This window comes from Solea solea, chromosome 16 (genome assembly GCF_958295425.1).
Source record: "Solea solea chromosome 16, fSolSol10.1, whole genome shotgun sequence".
Classification (NCBI taxonomy): Eukaryota; Metazoa; Chordata; class Actinopteri; order Pleuronectiformes; family Soleidae; genus Solea; species Solea solea.
This window is the reverse complement of record NC_081149.1, coordinates 23,054,356-23,076,973: the sequence shown is the minus strand read 5'-3', so window position 1 is coordinate 23,076,973 and position 22,618 is coordinate 23,054,356. Positions and strand designations below refer to the sequence as shown.

General features: G+C 40.7%; 1 protein-coding gene across 6 annotated transcripts; it reads right to left on the bottom strand.

Annotated features, from left to right (window-relative positions):
- Positions 1-813: 813 nt before the first annotated feature.
- On the bottom strand, positions 814-21,254 carry tlcd4b (TLC domain containing 4b). Of its 6 annotated transcripts, none has more exons than XM_058653077.1 (8): positions 21,151-21,254; positions 20,822-20,953; positions 16,645-16,797; positions 12,591-12,680; positions 7,624-7,682; positions 6,670-6,764; positions 6,478-6,551; positions 814-5,635 (listed from the first exon to the last, which is right to left on the bottom strand). In XM_058653077.1, the coding sequence occupies exons 3-8, from the start codon at positions 16,788-16,790 to the stop codon at positions 5,287-5,289; spliced, it is 813 nt and encodes a 270-aa protein (XP_058509060.1). In that variant the 5' UTR covers positions 16,791-16,797; positions 20,822-20,953; positions 21,151-21,254; the 3' UTR covers positions 814-5,286. The 6 variants fall into 6 exon arrangements, with proteins under 6 accessions (XP_058509060.1, XP_058509062.1, XP_058509061.1 ...); XM_058653079.1 differs by having other exon boundaries at positions 20,822-20,950; positions 21,151-21,226; XM_058653078.1 differs by having other exon boundaries at positions 21,099-21,196.
- Positions 21,255-22,618: the final 1,364 nt, after the last annotated feature.

Here is a 22,618-nt window from a genome sequence, read left to right as displayed (position 1 = left end):
CAAAAACCATGAGTAACAGGTAGAACAACTTTGTCCTAGAGCTCCGTTTGAGCTGTGTAGCGTTATTTAAGCTAACCACATATAATGTAATTGGCTAGCACCTAAGCTAGAAACGTCTGACACAAGCAACGCTAGCTAATCAAAGCAACGGATGCCAGTGGAAGTAAATGAGAAATATTTCAGCCGAGGACTCCACTGTCCACGTGTGAGCCGGCTGACGCGGTTTTGGCCGTAGCCCGGAATTTGAGTCCCCGCAAGGGCGAGCACAGCGATGAGGCTGCAGTTCATTTATGGCCACGTGCGTCACAAGGAACGATCTTGTGTTTAGCTCCTTCAAAGTCTTCATTGGAGAATGAAGAACATGTCTGAAATTTTATCAAAATTTGACATCAAACCCACTAATCCAGGGTTACACGGTGCAAAAATCTTTTTACGATTCCGAGACAAATTCTTCTCTTGCTTCTCAGACATTTTTAAATGTGGAGTTCATCCTAACCAGACCAGCTTATCCTAGGAATTTGACTTCTCCTCCAAATTACTATTAATTGTTGTGGGTTGTTTTATAAAATGAAAAAATAAATGTGGAAAACAAAAACCAGACTGGTGATCAGTTTGCCACCAGACACAAGATGCCTATGACCGGACTTTAAGTATTTCCAGGAGGCTACAAAGATTAAATATCAGTAATTTGTGTTTTTCCTTCTTTCTTTCTTATATTAGGGTTTTTATTTGATCAATATTTTTTCTTCTCGTTTTCTTCCCGAGACCTGAACATTCATATGAATTATAAAAAAAAAAAAGCAAAGTCCAACGTCCATTTTCTTTCCTTTTCTCTCGTCTTCAACTTTATTGAAGAACACTTTCAAGTAAGTCTCAGCTCTCAGATCTACAATTACATGATCATTAGTAGTGGTGATTGTAGAGTCACAAGGTAATAATGCTCAGAACAAGGACCCTAAGGCCAGTGTGTAGTGTAGACTGTTTCACATTAAATCTTCAGAGAAGAAAAACAAACAGATCACAACAACAAATTGCATTGCATTAACAGGAAAACAATTAAAAAAAACAAAACAAAAAGGGATACGGAGAGGAAGGAACATAATCCACACTGGCAGGTCATTCAATAGAAGAAGAAAATGAAGGAAACTGGGGCAAGACATTTGATTGAAAGTTTTCCAGTCATTCATAATCATAATCATCATCATCATCCTTGTTACTCGCAGAGTTATATTTCATTGTACAATTAGGATCCAATTTTAAATTTAAGATTCAACAACAAAAAGTAATAGTTAGGTACCATGTGTAACCTTGACACAATCGGCTCAATGCTTCGTGTTAAGAACCAGATTTAACGCAGCTTGATAATATAATGCACCAGGAAATGCACTCGGTGTTTATCTTTGTGATACATATATGTATATATAAATTTATATATATTTATTCTCGAGTATAATGAGCGTCGGCCTTCCCAAACAAACAGAGGCATTTGGGTTTTTCTAACCTGAAACAATACTCGCTACAGAATACAGACTGTGGCCTTTTAACAGCAGCCAGATCAAACTCATCGACAACCGTTAATCCATCCTGTCGATTTTTCCAATCAGCCCCAGGGAGTGAGATACAGCACGTTTTAAATAATCATGTTGTGTAGAAAATCCTGTCGGGTAAAAAAAACAAAAAAAAAAAACACACTCAGTTCGTCTAGACTGCAAATTTAAAGTGAAAGACATCGCCCCCCCAAAAAAGCACATGCTGCTTCAAGAAGTGCATCAACATTACTGCTCGGACAGTCTCGGTAAAATCTCCCTCGCTCCGCTCGAACTGTTTTAGTATCGAGAGAGTTTTTATTCTACAGCTATTCACAGTTTTGAGTTTCCAAGGCCAGAGAAGTGAGAAGTGAGCCTCCCCGTGACCTACTCGTCTTGTACGTCTTCAAAGAGGAAAAAAAAACCAAATACACACTTCAATTTCCATTGTTGGGACACCGCAAGCTCATCGTCACGTGACTTAATGACCCACCGAAACATTCACACACACGTCCCTGTGTTCACGTCGAGCAAGTCCACATTTAACAGGCTCCCAATGAGCATTCAGCTTTGGATTATAATACTTGGCCGGATTAATCATTGTGCAGGCAGATTATAAAAATATACACAAGAGTATACATATGGAATATAGAAGGAAATAATCACTAAATATTACATTAGAAAGATCATGCTAATCCAAATCTGACTGAATTACATCCACCGTTTGTGTGAAGGCACAAGTTTCTGTAGCCGCTCCTCTGTGGTGACAGACAGAAATACAGGAGATCACTGAGTTATTGCTCCACAGGGAGTGTGCTTCATAATCCCACAGTGACAACGTCAGACTAACTCTGCAACTACAGACACAAGGACTTGGATGGGAACGCCACCTGGTAACGCACCTGAAGGTTTGTTCACAGGTGCACTAGGGGGCGTACTAGCGTTTACTGAATAAAGCCTTTTTGGCTCCGAAACAGGAGCTGTGCAAAGTTTGATAAACTGCCTCACGTGACAAAACAAAGAAAGTCAGATGTAGAGGTTAGAAAATGAAATTCACATTGGTGAGCGATGAAGAACAGTGTCCACCAGTTTGTAATAGATATTTTCTCACAATATTTCAGGTCTAAAAATGGAGATTGGAGACAGATTAAGAGAATAAATATTGACCCACGTAAAAGCATCACTCACGTTTTTGGCTCGAGGTCAAAGGAGGTCAAAGGAGTCTGTGTCCTTTGTTCAATTATTATTATTATTGTTATTATTATGTAAAAGAAAAGAAAACAGAAACCAACACCTCCATTACATTTTATTATCTAAACTGATTTGGGTTTGACTGGGAGAGTTTCCAGTCACATGATCCCAGTGAATCCTCTGAAACTGTTGAATTAGCACCACCTGTTGTTCTCCATGTATCAAGTGTACTCTTTAAGGTGCAGTGGATTAAAAAAAACCCACACACACTGGCCTTATTCTCTTGATTTTTTGGAGAAAATTTTGTTTTGTTTTTAAAATTTGTGCTACAGTTAGAATGAAATCTTAAATTAATATTATCACCTTTAGCCATAATGTATACGTTTCGTTACATCAACATTGTAAATCAGACATCACAGGAGAGGCATTGCTAAACTTGAACGAGATATAATAAGCAGAGGCCAAACTTGAAATCAAAAATAAAATGTATAGCGTGCACATGTGGAAAAAGGCCGAATCTGAATGTGAAACATCCTCGTGTGTTTCTGTCTGTCGTGATATCACCAGCGTCACCGTCCTCTAACGGCAGACTGCAGAGCGAGAGGGACAATTGACTGAAGTGAAGACCGATTAATGCCAACTGTTACACTGAAGAATGAGTTAGTTTGCCATACAGTTTGCCCAAAAGTACCTGCAGATTTACTGTATGTGCACTGTTTATACTGTACAGACATGCAGGGAGAGGAAAGAAAGGAAAGAAAAGAAAACACATGCATCGGGACGCTCCAGGAGGAAAAGCGTCACCTGTTTTTTGGAAGACAAACCCTTTTCAGCATCAGATTAATGCAATTCATATTTAGATGTCATTCATCTACCTTACCTATTTAACTGAGGCATCACAGAAACATGTCATTCTTACCATGCTTTACAGTCATGATTTCTGCTCTAACAAAACAAAAATAAAACATCTGAACATGCAGAACGGCCTCTTTGTTTCAACAGCATATTGTCGACACACACCGGTTAGATCCAAACGAATGTGAGAGATAGAAAAACTTTGAAAAATGTCATATTGCTAACATTCAGCAAAGGGAAGAGCACCACGTTGGTGTTTTAGAAGGGCACCATTTACAGTGTATGGTTTGCATGCAGTGTGTGTGTGTGTGTGTGTGTGAGACGTTTCTCCACCCCCGTTTTGTCTCAGAGTCGCTGAGAACATGGGAGATAAATGGACGTATAAAAGTCTCCCGGGGTGTTTCTTTTTTAGTAAGAAAAGTGATGCCACTCTTCCCCTGCGCAGTCTGGGATCAGCTCTACAGACATGTTAGCAGAGAAGGAGAAGCCCCCTCTGCACCAGTGATATTACATTTTAAAGGCTAAAGTACAGTAGAGTACAAAGAAAACAAAAAGAATTAAAATAAAACCATGAAGAAAGGACTGACAAAGTGTCTGTAAGGCAGGGGAGAGGTAGAACAAAATCAAATATTGGAGCTGGATAGAAGACATCTATCCAGTGAGGCAGAGGGTTGCAATGGATGGATGATAATATCAGAGTCAGACATGTGTGACTGTGACCACTAAAGAGAATTAAGAGAACCAGGTACAGCAAAGTGATGCCAAACATGATGAATACTGACAAGGTATCACTTCTCCTGTGAGTCTCTCTCTCTCTCTCTCTCTCTCTCTCCTGCATGCATTTTAATCTCAGTTTGTTCTGATATATATAATCCAAATTATAAAGGACGTTGGGAGGGGCATGGCTGGTGATATAGGCAGGCGCCACTTGTTACAAGGAGGCCACAGCAGGTGATACTGTTGAAGAGGCATTATGGTGTTTTTTCTGTCTCTTTTTGTGAGGTCTGATGAGTTCAAGACAAAAGCCCTATAGATTCACAAACACTTGATTGGTCTGATGTCCGAGTTCTTCTCCCTGCACGCCACGTCTCCTTTGAGCGCGGTATCGAAAAACAGAAGAGGCCTCCAGTCGCGCGGGAGCAGCAGCAGCAGCAGGCGAGAGAGAGGGCTGTCGTCGTCTGAAGGGGCTAAACTACTTGGAAATTTTGCGATCTTTACTTTACTCTGATATTATTGCTTCCCTGTCGTTCACAGGCACTTCAGAGGATTTGGGCTTTGGCTGAAGTTGAGTGTGACAGGAGACTGAGGGGGAGATGAGAGAGGAATGGTGGTGGTGGGTTGGTGGTTGAAACGGACGAATGACAGACGGGAGTTAAAAGTGTGCTTGTGAGCTCTACCTTGTCGTCTGCGGCCAAAAGCTATCACCCAGCAGGATACTGATCTGTCAGTGGAGGAAAACACTGAGGCTGCAAAGGCTGGTGCTTAAGTGAGTCAAAGAGCAGTCTCCTTGTCCTGCGTTGGAGTCAGAACCTGAGCAGTCTTAGCCTGGCCCAGTCGCCGACTTCAATGAGACTGGGGCTAAAACTGGGGGATTGAAGCAAGGGTAGAGAGGATGCTGAGGCTATAGCAAAATAGAGAGGCTCAAAGGTTCTTGTGTGTCCAGCCTCCCTCCCTGCTTATGTCTCCGTCTACACGTCTTGTACATCTCATCTCTTTAGTCCGTGTGGTTGTTGATGTACTTTCCGTCTGAAGACGACAACGCCTGCGCTACTCCCTTGTCCTTCCGCCCTCCCGCGCCGGTCAGCACTTTGTAGCAGCCGAGGGTGATCTTGTACATCCAGATAGTGTTCAAGATATCCAGAGCGATGCAGGAGGTGATCCAGGCCACCTGGGCGCCCAAACCCAACCGCTCAAATGCTTCGGTGCCAAAGGTGGCGAACACACTGACCCAGTAAGACGGCATCACGGCAATGCGTACCAGGAAGAAGACCACCGACATGGCGACACCGTTTATCACCACCAAGCGGTGCGAGCGGGGGAAATTTAATGCCTGAAAGAACCACCTGGAGGGAAAAGAGGGGATAGAGAAATTTCAGGGTTGAATGCCGGTCCTGCACGCATGTCTTATTGTACTTTAAGCCTCGTTTCCACCAAGCGGTTCAATGCAGTTCAGCTCACTGCGGTAACATTTGGAACAGTGCACCCTAGTCATTACACCAAGAGCAACAATAAAGGACATTCAACATTCTATGTTTCTTCTTCTTGGCATGCACCGCTTTACTGCAAGAAGAAACAAGCTTTATTTGGGAGTTGGCTGCAGGAAGCATGAAAAAACACTACAATTTTGTTCCCTTACTGGCACAGGTGATGATTCTCTAATGACAAATCAACAGACTGCAGGTTTGTTTAGTTTTTTTTTATCTCCACCCTGTACGTGCTAGACGTCAACAGCAGGGTGCCAACAACTGGGATGGCCTGGATGAGTTATTTTGGTACACTTTTCAATGTTTGACAGTGGAAACGCAGATAATTGCATGACGTACTGAGCTGAACCATACTGTGCCGCATGATGGAAACAGGACTTTTGGGGTTTTTTTTTGTATTGTGAGTATGTTGTATGTTTTAAATGATACATTTTGCTGTATTTTTCATTAATTATATTCTATATTATTACTGTTTTGTTACTGTTCTGTAAACTCATAGTGTAAAGTTTTGTAAATTTAACTTTTATCATTTGTTTTCAGGGACTACAGATACAAAAAAAGCCTTCTTTAATTAAGCCAATAAATAAATAAATAAATAAATAAATACATACATACATGCATAAATAAATAAATGATGTATAAATAAACATATGGGAGCCAAAAGGAGATGAAGCCTGGGACATGGTTGTTCATTGATTTACCTTTGGTTCACAAATGGCGTGGACAGCTCTGAAATGAGACGGAAGTTGGCAAAGTAGGGAAGCACGCCACGAGTCTGCGATGAACAGAAAAAGGCTTTTATAAACACACACACACAAGCCAATGTCTGAATTATCTGAAGGGTCATGTGTCTATTTCAGTGTCTGCACTCTGGGTCCAGAGGAGTGACTCACCAAAACATATCCATATGCATACAGCGCCGCCAAGTGGTGACAGACGAAGAAGCTGTCTCCCATAGTGCTCCAGTTACAAGCTAGCAGCACAAGGTCTGGAGAACAGAAAGACACTTATAAGACATAAAAGTGATACGTCCATTTGTGTGTGTGTGTGTTTTGAGATCAAGACGTACACAAGGATAAAAGATATTCAAGACTTAAAAACTCATTGTCATTTTAGTTCGGGGGCCACCTACAGCACAATTTCATGCAACTGATTGAATTTCACAAGTATCTTTTTAAAAACAAATAAGTGCAATATTATGCCTAAATTTACCGTTTACACTAGGGCTGAAGCTATTAGTCGGTTAATAATAATTTTCCGATTTTTCAGCTTCTAAAATGTGAATATTCTTTTGTTTTCTTTGCTCCATATAACAAAGAAATCATTAAAAACTTAATCATTTTTGGGTTTTTGGACAAGACAACAAGACGAGACATTTGAGAACATCGTCCTTTCCAGGTCTGAGAAACACGGATCTACATTTTCTGACATTTTATGGACTGATTGTTTTTTATGGACTACTCGATGAATCGAGAAAATAGTCGACAGATGAATCAATTATGAAAATAATTGTTAGTTGCAGCCCTAGTTCACATGTCTCTATCGATCTATAAAAGGCACAAACATTTAGTCACAGGTATCTGGAAGTGAAAAATATAGTACTTCACAGTCAGATTTGTGACCTGTGGCGGGCCAGTTCTGGCCCGTGGGCCGTACGTTTGACACCCCTGATCTAAAACAAGTATAAAAAGGTAAAAATACTTGTTTATTTTATGTCAAAACATTATCTTCACAGACACATTTTATAGCTTCTAAGTCTCTTTCACCAAAAATGACCTCCAAGGACTGTGTGCAAGAGGAGACAATGATGGACAGAATTAAAGAAAAAAGAAAACAAATCAGCTCACCATAAAGGAGGTAACCACAGGTTATGGCTACGTTTAGTTTGACAAGACTGGGGTCGCCCCTGTGGATAAGGAAAGAACAGAGTGTAAAAGTACTTTCCACACTGCTGCAACACCACCACCACCACCCCGAAGGTAAACAAGCCACGAGCCAGACACAATTCTACTAAACTCTGAACAGACTGAAGTGAGGTGTGTTCTTCGGATCAATAATCCTCTCCTGTAAAGGGAACGTGATACAGTTTGGCAAACTATGGAATAAAGCCATCATGAATCATGGAGTGAGGTCACTCGAGGTTGATGGTCTAATGCTCTAATGATGTTTTAGGCCCCGCGATTAAAACAGAACAGCGTGCTGACAAGACTGGAATGGAAGTTGAGCTTGTAAGTGGAACACAGGACACGCACGGTATTGACTCTTTGTTGTCCTGAGTAAACAGTAGTTAGTTCAGTGCACCTGTATGCAACTGACCGTTTGGTGTCCTCGCCAAAAACATCTGCTCGAGACAACGAAAGGCGCCTGCTTCAATCGACATCTGATCCTGGTATCAGTCACATGTATCGTATAGCAAATGGCTCGCTGACGGTTTGTGTAACAGTATCCCACAACAGCACACACACTGTACTACAGCTCACCTTTCACACACCGTGACCCTGAACTCTCCCTGTCCCATTTTATCCTTGCAAATTTCATGTAACATTGGCTAAAGATCATACTAGAGCTAAAACTATTACTCGTTTAATCGATTACTAAATGTGTCGTCAACTCGTTTGATAATCGATTAATCGGTTTGAACTTTTTTTCATGGTTAAAACAAGATTTCTGATTGTTTTTGCGTCTTGAATGTGAATATTTTCTTTGTTTCTTTGCTCCAGATAACAATAAATCATTAAATGTGAATAATATTATGGACCAAACAATTACTCTGTATTGTCATTTCCACATAGGGGAACAAAATGCCATTTCCAGAATAAAAAGGTTCCACAAATAAGATATGTAAAAACAAATAATGACAATAAAACAGAAATGAAATGTCAACATATTCACGGTATATACAAATACGATCAGGAATAGAGAAGATATACAGGCTTAAAGTATGATTACTATTGCAACAGCAACTAACCTGTGGCTCTCACGACGTTCTAATCCCAGCTCACGTTCCCCTTTATGTTTGCTTTTAAACACGTCGCCTTGTCATCCTGGAACTGAACTTTCAAAAAAGACTTAAAATGTCTACATTTTCTAAACTGGTCACACTGAGCATATTTAAATCAATTTTAAGGGACAGAGAAAAGTGTGTTCTCTTCACGGTTGTAGCTGCTCTACTTGAGTTTTTAATTAGTGACCCGTTTGTTGTTTGTGTTGTGTCGGTTGTTTACTGTATTGTCTGTTTTTAAGAGGCAACTTGTAAGTGTGCTGATGCTGCCGTCTTGGCCAGGTCTTTCACTTAAATAAATAAATAATATTGTGCTTAATGGATGGAGGATGTACATCTACGTCTTCTAGGTCTACGTCACACAATCATTGGCTTACTGTTTGACTCTGATTAGTTTTAAATAGAACAGCTCCTACACAATTCTGTCTATACTGATTTAAATCCTCTTACATTACACCTGAGACTGGAACTTAACTTCAAATTTAATGTGCTGAACCTTGGAGCCGACAGGACAAACATAGCGATTCACATTCCTCTGGGCTTGATTCTATGAGTCACACGAAAACATGCCTACCACATGCATATGCAACATGTGGCACATAAAAGCATTGGGAACAAGCAATTCAGAAACTTGTCACCTTGTTCCACACTAATGAAACATTCGGTTTGTTTCTCTCGGATTATGCATTGTCTCTAATGTCTGATCCCCATGTAAATTGAAGAGTTGTATCATTTTACCATTGTATTTAAAAATAAATGCAGCCAGTACACACAGTACTGTAAATGGTGGGATAACATGATACTGTGATATTCACAGTGTCTTCAAGTCACAGAGGACCCTTGATAAGGTCATCAGCTGGCCTGTTCAGACCTGGCAACTCTCACCAGTGATCTAATCAAACGTTGATGGTTATTAGTGCAGGTGTGAACACAAAATGACCCGTAGATATAAGATTTGATTACACATTCACGGTGGTCTGGGGACGCATGTGGCCATAGTCTTTAATCAGCAACGCCATTCAGATCTGGTATTAACATCCATGTTGAGTGATCTGAACGTGAGGAATTGGGTCCTGAATGCATCTTCAGATCTGATCAAACCACACTCAGAGGTGGTTTGAGTGATCGGATCATGTGGTGTGAACATCTGAAGACTTACTAAGCATTACTGTCAGTTGTGATGGGATCAGCAGTAATTTGATGTTAACATCAGGTCTGAACAGAGTCAGTGTGGTTTGGCCTCACGTAAGAAACCCCTGAGGGGCATTTACTAATGATCTTGTCGTTTTTTGTGCAAAGAGAATGTGGTCCAGACCTGTTGTGCAGGTTGTACAGACATCTGCTGGTCTTCACGGCAACAAATAATACATAGACTTTATCTCGATTATCAAAGCGTTCATACAGTTTATAGTTCTCCTACTCCAAAATCTAGGTTAGGGTTAATTGTTGCAATAACAATATGATTTGGGATATCGTTTTTTGCAAAACGTATTCACTATGAATTAAATTGAAAACTTGATGGCTTATTATCAAAAGACACTATAAAAATATTAACTACTAATGCAAGGATGAGAATTTAAACTGCATGTAAAGCGAAGGTAGATAGATCTTCTGACTGCGTCACCCCACGTGACAAAGTTTTAGGTTTAGGTTTTAGGAGGAGTACTGGTCCTCATGGAGTTTGTTTGTTTATGCCAGAAAAGGTCCTTAAGAGGTGACAAATATACACACACACACACACATCATTTTAACATGCTCTACTTCATTTCATCATCTTTAGGAATTTTAAATAAAGTGGCAGAGCCTTTCTGTGCATTACACACATTTTGAGGACAAAGACATCTCAGCTAGCTGGCAAACCAAAGGCAGCATGTGCAGTTACTCGTCAGTTAACGGTCAAATGCACTGACGTTTTTTTTTTTTATACCATTACAGTGTTAGAGGGGCAGTTGGTCCATAATTCTTTACTGCACGGTTTTTCCGCCGCCACTATTTTGTGTGTGAAAAGGGACAAAATCTGCATTTGCAATCTGTGCAGAACATAGAACAATCAACAATAGAATAACTATTGTTTTAAATTGTGATTTGGACTTGAAAATGAGTAACTGCTTAGCCCTAGTTTACACATTTATTTTGCAGTCTGACAATTGCAATCGGTCAAAGAAACCCAGAAAGTTTAAGAGAGGTTTAGGTTAAACAACACAACTCTGACACATGTTCGGCATGTTTGAAGTTCACGTCGTCCAGATAAGCGTCACAAAGTGCAGCAGAGACGTGGCAGTGGGACGCGCTGCTAGTTAACTGAATGGATTATGATACAGCAAAGCGTGCGCTGCCAGCTACAGTGACACAGTGAAAGAAAGAGTCTGAGCAGCTGCTGAAAACAATGCAGGTTTCTAACAGTCCGTCTCTGCCCACTCCAGCCATACTGAGAACAGCGGGGAGAACAATGCTGCTGTGTGACAGGTCTTAGTGATGCTGTAATACAACCAGATTGACTGGAGAATTGGTGCTTGCACCACTCTGCTGTTGCAACAGCGTGAGCTTTTGAGAGGTGAGGATACTGCTGGGGATCAGCTAGGTGCCGGCGGGTGATGGGGAATAAATAAATATGAAGAGAAAGATAAAAGAAACATGAAGAAATAACACTATGACACCGACAACACTTAAATAAAAAAGCGTTTCATGGTGAGAGATCAAATTCTGAGACCAAAAAAGTATAAAATATTCTCATTGCTAAAGACAAATAGTGTAAGAGAGGCTGATAAAGACGAGCAGAGTGAGGAGGGAGGGAGTCCCTCTTGACCACTCCTCCCAAACTCTCTTTTTCTCCCTTTTTTTGCTCCATCAGCAATGCAGTCCGAGGCTGACACAAAGACAATACGAGCGAGGGTGGTGTGCTGCATTGATTCGACAGCCTGAGATGTGGGGTGCTGCTTCAACAGACAGCTAGAGGTGCTGTGAGAGGGTGATGGGGGGGGGTCCACATTAAGAAAGAGAGAGAGAGGGAGAGGGAGGGGCCAGAATACCAGGCTGCTGTTGTTTGCTATGAAAAGGGCCCTTGTTGGTGAGATTCTGTCTGCTAGAGAGCCAGAGAGGAAGCGAAACAAAAGGAAGAGGAAAGGAGAGAAACAAGGAAGATGTTTAAAAATAAATACATAAAAGACTATAAGGAAATAAGTGTGTGAAAGGAGGTCGGACAGCTAGAGAGACATGTTTTAAAAGGACAGAGAAAAGAACAATGGGCGAGAAATTTACGATTTCAAATTTTGGGCATTCATTGATAAAATTAAGAGTCAGCTGAAGTGAAGACAGAGGCAGAGAGAAGACAGAAAAGACAATAATCAAAGGCTAAATCCAACGAATCTACAACTCTCTAGAGGCTCCATTGACAAGCTAGATCCATCCTCTCCACTCGGAGAAAAGCAATGCCATTGTCATCCCTCCAAAAGGTATTAAACTACCATCCCTGATGATCCCACATAACTCCCCACCTCCCATTCTCATCCCTTCATCTGTTACCTCCCTCCCTTGTGAGTTAGTCATGGATGCTGCACTGAAAAGGCAGGTTTTCTAAAAGGATCGTGATCATTCACAGTTTTATTTTTCCCCTGCTAAAAATTGCAAGACAGAGTGTGTCAGCAATTTTCTCTTTCCTACTGGGTACGCGGCCTCATTTCTGCATCATCATTTTTGAATACAAGGCTTTATAGGATGGTATTAATTCAATTTGTAGCTCACGAGTTCTCATATATACGTCTCGTTGTTGGGCATTTCATTCATGAAGTCACTTTTGTTAAGTGTTCCGCTCACCAGACGGGGTTTGCGTTGACGGCGTCATCGAACCACAGGATGTACAGACAGAACAAGCCCACAATCAGGGCGTGCACAGTCGACACCAACCTGCGGATAGACACAAACACACAAGATGGCATTAGAGCTGAAACAATTACTCAGTTCAATCGGTTTGAAGCTTTTTTTTTCATGATTAAAACAAGATTTCTGATTGTTCTAGCTTCTTAAATGTGAATATTTTATTAATTTCTTTGCTCCGTGTAACAAAGAAATCATTAAAACGGAATCATTTTGGTTTGTGGGCAAAGCAAGACATCGAGAACATCATTATTTCCAGGTTTGACAAACGCAAATCAAGATTTTTTGACATTTTATGGACCAAACAATTACACGATGAATTGAGAAAATAATCGACAGATTAATCATTTACGAAGATAATCCTTAGTTGCAGCTCTAGATGGCATTAAAACACGTCAAGGTAGACAGTTTTCACACATTTTAATTATTGATAATAACTGAGTTGTTATTGTTCAGGTATTAATTTTTTAAATAATCCAGCACTCAAAAGAGACAGCTATGAGGACTCCACACAGGAAGGATGGGAACATGAAGGAAATGTTCTTAACTGATGTGATAAGAACGTAATTTCCCCCAAACTCTGAACAAAGTGTTTCCGGGGCATGCTATATTCCTCATTTAGACAGATATAGCGATGCATCATTTAATAATTGTCTTGCAATATATCGATTGTCGCAAAATCGCTGTACTGTAGGCCATCCGTTAGCCTGTGATGCCCACCCAAAGTCTTCATGTTTGCATACAGCATGAAATTGCATATATTACTATTTTATTCATTAGTTCTGCTACAGCGTCACTCTGGAGCTTAGAGCTGGTTATCTAGGACCTTAAGAGAGATACTCCAGAGGTCCAGAGGCTCTTATCTCTCCTCGAGCAAGAACACACATCCTCCACTGTCACAGCACAGCCTCTGGGACACAGTTACCCCTGTCCAAAAGCAGCAGCTGCTGGCAGGAGCCACGGCCAAGACTGGCACTACAGATGGGCCACTATACGAGTGGATGAGTCCACTATCACTGCTGACTCGGAGTCAAGTGTCTGAGAATGGAACAGGCTCAATGTGAACTTGGTGAGCGTCCATATGGCTGTCTTTGGAGGTGAATTTTAGATTTGCTCTCTGCTTCTTAATTAGTGCTTGCAAAAATAAAAGGAATCATGATCATAATAATAGATTTAAAAGACTTATGATTCATACATGCTTTTTATTTGGAAAAGCTTTCTCCTTCCTCTACTTGCACTTAAGTTGTGGTTACATAAATAACACAGCGACACACTGAGAGCAGGCTTTTATACAACAGTAGGTTGCTTTAAGGCGAAGCATCAGTGCCCGGCCTTCGGCTTGTTTTGAATTCCTTGGTCAATACTCTCTGTGCTTCAGTTACAGGCAGATAGGCTAATGTAAACTATGGCTGCATGAACCAAGCTTTATCTGTGAGAATTCGCAGGCAGAAAATGCGCCGGAGGAAAAAAACAGAAACAGACCAAAAATATACAGCAGTAACAACAGTCAGAAGAAGAAGATGTTGGGCAACTGTAAATGATTGACCAGTTTACAAGAGGACTTCCTTAATAAGGACTGTTCAACTTGCATTAAAGAGAGTCCTGGATGCGTCTCCTGTGAACACGTGTGATCGGATTTGGCTTCACTCGCACAGTATTCAAACACACAATGACATTATGTCTGTTCATGGGAACAATATTAAGTTGCGGTGTACAGATGGGTCCACTGTCAGTGTGTGTGTATCAGCGTGAGTGACTGGTTAGAGAAAGGGGGAAAAATAAAGTCATGAGAACCTGAGTGGACCAGAGATCTACTCTGCTTGACATGAAATAAGATTAAAAATGAATAAAACAGGGGGCCACACTGTTGCTGTAGTGGTTAGCACTCTTGCCTTTGCAGCAAGAAGACCCAGGTTCTGTCTTTCTGCATGGAGTTTGCATGTTCTCCCCGGGTGTGCGTGGGTTTTCTCCGGGTTCTCCAGCTTCCCCCCACAGTCCAAAAACATGCACGATGAGGATTGGGTAAATTGACCGCAGGTTTGAATGTGAGAGTGAATGGTTGTGACCCCGCCTATCGTGGGGGGTGCTGTGCCAAGACTGGCACAGCACCCCCGCCCACGACCCTGCTGTGGAGGATAAAGCAGTAGAAAATGAACGGATGGATAAATATAACATGTTGAACGGTGTTGATGACACTGACGTATGGGTTCTCATTAGTGTACATAAACTTTCAGTTCACTGGTAAAACTGCAGCAGGTCAGAGGACATCAGCTGAGGACAGATTGTGTTCATGCATGCTGGGGAATGAGGCCACATGTGTCTCTAACCCTTTCTGAGGACACATTAGAGACATGTACTTAGAGCTGTCCCTCTGTGACTGGATCACTGAGGATGAACCTTGACACCAGGTAAGAACGGGGTATTAGATTTGTGTGTAGTTTCACTTCAGATTCTAATTTAACGTCAAAGTCGTGAACATTTTGTATTTAGGTGTCAAAGAAAAAGGTGTTTTAGTAATGAAGTGTAACCTTTGTATGAGGATCAGGCTGCAGAATGAATAGCTTATAAAGTGTTATATTTGACTAAATATTTCTAGTCCAGAAGTACTTGAGAAGATCCAAGACTGGGCTGATGTGTGTACAGTAAATATAACGCCGGAGATAAGTATTGCTTGGTGAATTTTGTTTTCTTCACACAGAAACAGGCCAGCCGTGACCCACCGTTTTCCAGCTTTCCTCATCTGACACACAGCAAAGAAGACAAATAACATCTCTGGGTCCTCCCAGTTTACTGGCTGGTTTTTCTGATGTGTTGGCCGACTAAGGTTCATTTGATAAAGAGAGACCCTATCTTTAGGAAGATGTAAGAGCATAAATACAGTACATGATAAACTTTTGTATAGACCTTTTGAATGAATATTCCAAGAGGTCCAGATAGAGAACATGTTCTACAAGCAAAGGCACACAACATTATAACGTCTAACAAGTGTTTTGGTATTTGTATAAGTGTCTGTTTGTAGTAAACCAATGACTTTATATCAGAAAAAAGATATGATGTGATATTATTTCAAATTTTCACATTGAATTGAAGTGATTATAAATTAACACTTTGACGAAAAATGGTTAAATAAAAATGTCTAAATAAATGAAACGGGCATTTTGCACACACATGAACTGAATCCTAAACTAAACTGCTTTAATTTTACTGAATAAAATAAAATGATTGCTCTTGTTTTGGTTAAACGTCTGTGTTTTTCTTGTGTTCTTACGCCATGTGAAGTCAAGTTTCTTACTTTTCTCTGTTTATCAGTTTATTCCTTCTCCGCTTGTCTCTGTCTGGAGCGTTTGTCTCTCAATGACAAACAATTTACCCAAATACGATCCTGATATAAGTGGTGTCGCAATTATTTACACTGCATGTAATTGGGCTGCATTATGTGGAGCATGGGTGCTAAAAAAAAAAAACCAGCACCTGTTACAAAACAAACACTCAAAGCATGAAAATGTGCAATAGGTTTATGTGCAAGGGGCTGTGTGCAATCACACAATTATGCAACAATGCACTTTGTATTTTCTATAACATGTACTAGCACTTTACTATCATCCATTGTCACTGGCACTTTTTTAACAGCCGTGTATACTGTATACGTATAAGAACATGTATGAATTTCCTTCTTTATATAACTTGTATTTCTGTGAGCGCTCAAGTTCCCATGTTTTTGTTCATTTTTATCCCTTATAACATCAACACTGCCAAGGGACAACAGGAGAAAACTAGCCTCAGGCTATAACCTGGCATATTTACATTGTAATGTTGATTAATATGCATTGTCCCTTTCCTTAAATAAATAATAAAATAAAATAAAAACTCAACGATTTATGGAAATGGGCGAGGTCCAGAAAGGACAGCATCTGGGTCCGAATCCAGACCCACATGGTGGTGTTGGCCTAATTAAGAAAAAAGGGCTGCCAATGGAGAGACAGTGCTGTGTTACCTGGAATTCCATTCAGTCAGTTTGGTGAGAGGCAGCCGTCGATAACCTGGTGCGATGGCGGAGGAGAGCCACGGGCTGGCCACTGAGAAGAGTAGCTGGAAGGTCACAAAGCTGCCAGCTACCACAGTCAACTCTCTTGTCTCCATCACTCACCTAAACAAACAGGGGAGGACATGGGAGGGTAGGGGTGAGGCAGGTGGCAAGATACAAGAAGGGTGATACACATGGACAGGTTCTATTGATGACCGTCAGTCATCCTGGGAGGAAGCAGAGGAGGAACTGGAGTGGCGGTGGTGGAGAGAGGGTGAAGGGACACTGTGTGGTTCGTCCAGTCCACAGACAAAAGGAGAAGAGACAGACGGGGAAGAAAAAAATACGGTGAAAACGCGGGGCTGTCTAATATGAGTAACATGAGAGCTTTAGACAAGCAGGGGTCCACAGAGGGATAAGAGGAGGTGTGAAGGCACAGGAGAGGCATTAGAGCTAAGGGCAACAGAGGTGAGAAAAACAAAGGGCAGAAATGGAAAAGAAACTTAGTGGGTGGAGCATTAAGATTTGAAATTAAAGGTGGTTGTGCTGAGATGATTAATCGATTCATCCAGTATTCATTGATTACTAAGTTAATCGTCAACTGTCAGTGAATATTTTCTGGTTCCTTTGCTCCCACATAACAATAATAATAAAGAAATTATGAACATGTAATCATTTTGGTTTGTGAACAAAATAAGACGTTTAAGGGTAATGAAAACAATGATAAACATTTTTTCAGCATTTTCTGAAGTAGGAATGACTAATCCAGAAAACAATCAACAGATTACTCGATTGCGAAAATAATCATTAGTTGCAGCCCAAAAAGGTTTCCATTATTGTGTACATTTTACAAGAAGATTAAAGTGAGTTACTTGGAACAAACCAAATATCCCTGAGAAATAAGAGGCTAAACTGGGGAAGAAAAGAGGATTGTTATGATGAAGCAACTGGCTCAGTTTATGGGACTGGAGGTGTGGAAGGCTGTGAAATGAGTGTTTTATTTCAACAGTGAACAGATCATGCAGATATAAAGTAAATGATTGTATTTCCTTGTTCCTTTAATTTATTCTGCAGATATGTGTAGTACCACTATAAGTTGTAAATAACATTATGGACCAAAACAAATTTCGGAGCATCCACAAACCTTCACAGTAACCGTTTACTCTGTTTCAGGTCTTTTTTCCAATCCAAGGCATGTTGAACAAATGAGTAATTTTAAGTCATTTTTCCATTCACTCTAGCCTGATTTTATCATTCAAACTGTAAACACTCAGGCCTTATCCACCAAAACGACTCTAAACGACTGTAATACATATGTCAGGCCTGTATGTTGATGTTGAGCATGTGTTTTTTTATATAAAGTTTTATTTGAATAAGTGTACATTACAAGTGAATAGACCAAAACAATCTCACAACACAAGAAGAAGACAACGACGTAGACGACAAGAGCCTATGTTTTGGTTATATTATTATTGTTCTTCTAAAGTAGTGCACTGGTTGAATACACAAACACACAGAGATGCTCCCACTCTGGGATCCGTTTTCCAAAAATATCGTGTATAGTGCTCCCAATTCTCCTGAATTTGTTTTCATGTGTATGACCCCTCAGGAAGAAAAACAACATCAGGCTCTTTTGTGAGTGACCTGACACATCAGTGACTCACCAACTTCTGACTGACTTCCCTCTCTACAGAGACAAACAGACACATCCACTATTCCAAGTGATTAGTATCCCTGAACTTGAAATGAAGACTAGCGTTCCAAACATCACTTGGTATTTATTGTATACATACACATATTTATCATATTATTATAGTTATTGTATGTATATATATAATAATGATATTAACATCATTGGTATTCCACAAAAAATAGCATCCAGTTTTGCTTTTTAGCTTTGAAAACAACTGCCCATATAGCAACATTCGAATAACAGTCCATGCTAATTAGAATCACGGCAAAGCAAATATCTCAAAGTTCAGAGAACACCATGTCATGTCATCTGTTCTACCTTGAGTAACATCACCGATTGCAACACAGTATTTGCTACGCTGGTCTGAACTCTGACCTGACAGACCCACTGGAATTCTGATTAAACCACATCAGTTATGCAAGCTATTTAAAACCACTTATATCCTCAGAGCTGATGATTAGGATTGTAAATGGTGAAGCTTACTACTTACTGGCATGCCACAAGGTTAACAACCAATCATAATAGAACCGTATATTTTGAGAAGGTATTGGGTTTGCAGAGAAACCCAAGTAGTTTAGCCTCTGGGGCAACTCATGACACTGAAGGCACGTAGCTGACATCAAGTACTATTTTTAATCTAAAACGTCCAGCGTCATGCATGCTCACTGTACCATAAAACACAAAGAATCTGAGGACAAGAACAAGCTGTTGGAGAAAACAGAGCACCTCAGGACATCCGACCACAAGTAACACCATCACTGTAAATGCTTTTTTGAAGATTACAGCTTAGCTCACAGCCACTAGAGACAAACTTCAGTTTAGGCTACATGTGAACTCCAGAAAAACTTAGAAGAGATGCAGAATAAAATGAGTTCAAAAAGGATTCAAACAGACAGGATACCTGACTAAGTTAAAATAGACTGACTGGAAAATGGCCTATGTATATATTTGTGTCCTGTTTTCATTCTGAACCATCATTAATGTAATTTTAACTCATTTTGTTACTTATTTCAAGGAGGTTATGTTTTTGTGAGCAGCAAAAGTAAAGAATGGATTTTGATGATATATTCTAAGGATGCAGGTTATGACCAGATCAAATTTAGGACTTATTTCATTACAATTGTTAACACTAGATGATAGGGAGGGGAGTTTGACATTATTTTGATAACTCTGTCAAAAATGACAGTATTGACAAGAAAAAGAACAATATTATACAATATGTCATACAGGTCTGTAGAGCAGTGTAGTTTAGTCAAAACCTGGATCCTAATATGTGGGAAACTGACTGACCTTGGTGGATGTTTGATCCCCATGTTCTTTCTCTAGCTTTATTTTGCTAGGTGGCTTGGCAAGTCAGCAGAAACCCCCTCCCACTGACCTCCTACATTAACATTTAATGTAGTGTCTGATTGGTTTGTGCATGTAACACACGAGTCAGTATTAGAAGTGCAACTTCTACACCACTGACCTTTCCAGTGCCCCATTCTTAAGAAAACTGGCAAGTTCAACAGGGAAGCTGAGGCTGCATTTATGCTCTTAGGAGGAACACAAACCACCATGAGAGCCTCAGAGGGAGCAGCTACACACATTCCCCAGGCCACGTTGATCATATGCAGCATGTGCCTGAATAATTCATCGGCATTCTTCACCTGTCTGCAGCCTGGTTCTCACACACACACAAGGGCCACGGGAGAGGCAGCAGCTTCCAGAGCAGATCCTCCTCACTGCAGATGACAGTCCGCTCAGGAGAGCAGCTCATCCGGCCACAGTTTGACCTTGTTCCTGCTGCTGCTGTCAGCAAACCGTGACCCTGTGACATATCGACCAAATATAAATAATAGCGGTTCAATTTCCCTCACAGTTCCTGTGGAAATCCAAACCGACCCCTGTCTACCGCATTGCTACACCACACCAGTGGCTCTGGAGGCACAGTCCCTCGGTCCTAACGAACCGCTGTAGGCAGCATGAATCATGACGTGAATACTGATTAATGACCGCAATTCGATTATAATAAAAAAAGGACTCGAGACTCCACCGTAAACAAAACAGTCTGCTCTGTGGTTGGGAGCGGTGTGTGCAGGCTGCACGGCAGCAGCAGCTGGCGTGTGCCGTTCAAAATAAAGGGTGTATATGTAACAGTAGGCGGCTGCCTTTTCCTTAATAAGCAATAACAAAGCACAGCACACACAATTGTTCCCAGGTTTGAAGCACATGCCACGAACACGAGCCACGTTATCACAAGCTAGCGTAGCATTCACGACACACACACACACACACGCACACACACACACAAAACCCCCCGACAAGGTGCTAAGAGCAAGCACAGTATGTGGAGCAGAGTGCAGTCACTCTTTCGTGCCACAGTCACAGGAGCTCGGGTGTGTATTTTAAACAATTACATCATAACAAGCTGACAAGAGAGCCGCGAGGAAGGAGCGGCGAGAGCTCGTTTACCTGCTGTCCGTCGCATAGGTCTGTGTAGGCGGGCGAGCCCCTCGTTCAGCCTCCGTCTTGCTCCACTTTTTTTTCCTTCCAACTTGACGTTAGCTATAGCAGCGAGTCGGCTAAACTACACCACCGCCTCTGCTGTGGGTGAGAGCGAGAGAGGGAGAGGGAGGGAGGGAGAGGGAGAGACACCGGGGGAAGAGAAAGGGAAAGACGTTTGCTGTGTGAACAATGCCGCGTCCGAAACAACCGTCACAGTCCAGCGGAACACGGTGGCCTTTCTCACCGCTGCCTCGTCTCCTGCGTTGTTTTTCTTTTAATTTAATGTATTTACTTACGAGTACGTAACACAAGTTTCTCCTTTCTTCCCTCCTCGTTTTATTTTGGAGTTGACAGTGAGGACCAAGTGGTGACGTCGACACGTATCTCGTTACTCCTCCTCCTCCTCCTGTGCACACGCCCCCGCCCCCCGCACACATGCACTCACGAGGAACAAAAGCCACGGTGCTTTATTATTAACGATAACGTGCAGCTTCATACGTGGTGACGGAGACTTAAAGGGCCATGATGACACTGCGCGTGTGCACAATTCCCAATAAATCACAGCATTAATGTTCCAGTTGGTTTCTTAAGAAGCATATTGCTGCCACACATATAAAAAAGTGGGGTGCTCAGTATTACGTTATAACGAGAAACTATCTCGTTATAACGTGATAGTTTCTCGTTATAACGAGAAAACAATATTATCTCGAAATAACGCGATAGTTTCTCGTTATAATGAGAAACTATCTCATTATAATGTGACATCTTATCTCGAAATAATACGATCTCGTTATAACGTGATAGTTTCTCGTTATAACGAGATTGTTTCTCGTTATAACAGATAGTTTCTCGTTATAACGTAATAATGAGCACCCCACTTTTTTGTATGTGTGGCAGCAATATATATACTGTATATATAATATTTGCATGATCACCTCTTAATGATCATGCAAATATTGATGCAGAACTACAGAAGCGCATTGCTGCCACACATATAAACAAAAAGTCTGGTGCTCAGTATTCCGTTATAACGAGAAACTATCACGTTATAACGAGATCATGTTATTTCGCGTTATTTCAAGATAACATTTTCTCGTTAAAACGTGATTGTTTCTCGCTATTTCGAGGTCAGATGATTTCACGTTATAACGAGAAACTATCGCGTTATTTCAAGATAACATTTTCTCGTTAAAACGTGATTGTTTCTCGTTATTTCGAGGTCAGATGTTTTCACGTTATAACGAGAAACCATCACGTTATTTCGAGGTAAGACGTTTTCACGTTATAACGAGAAACTATCACGTTATTTCGAGGTAAGATGTTTTCACATTATAATGAGAAACTATCACGTTATTTCGAGGTAAGACGTTTTCACGTTATAACGAGAAACTAAAACGTTATAACGTGAAAACATCTTATCTCGAAATAACGTGATAGTTTCTGAGAATGTTAATTAGAACTGATAATAAATGAATAAATGTTTATTTACGTTCAATTTCTCAGCAAACATACGTACTCCATACTGAAAATGTCACCTAAATAAACACAATAATTGCTGAATTGTGATTCTATTCGGGATGTTAAATTGAAAGGAATGTTTTGCATTATTTATCAATCTGTAATTTTTGTGACGGTTGAGCTATCACTACACATCAATTAAATTTCACAAAAATGTACTTGTGCCATTACTTTATGAAGTAGAACATAATTAGAGGGTCAGAGCAATGAAAATTCAAACTTATTTTTTTGGTCCCCAATAAGGAC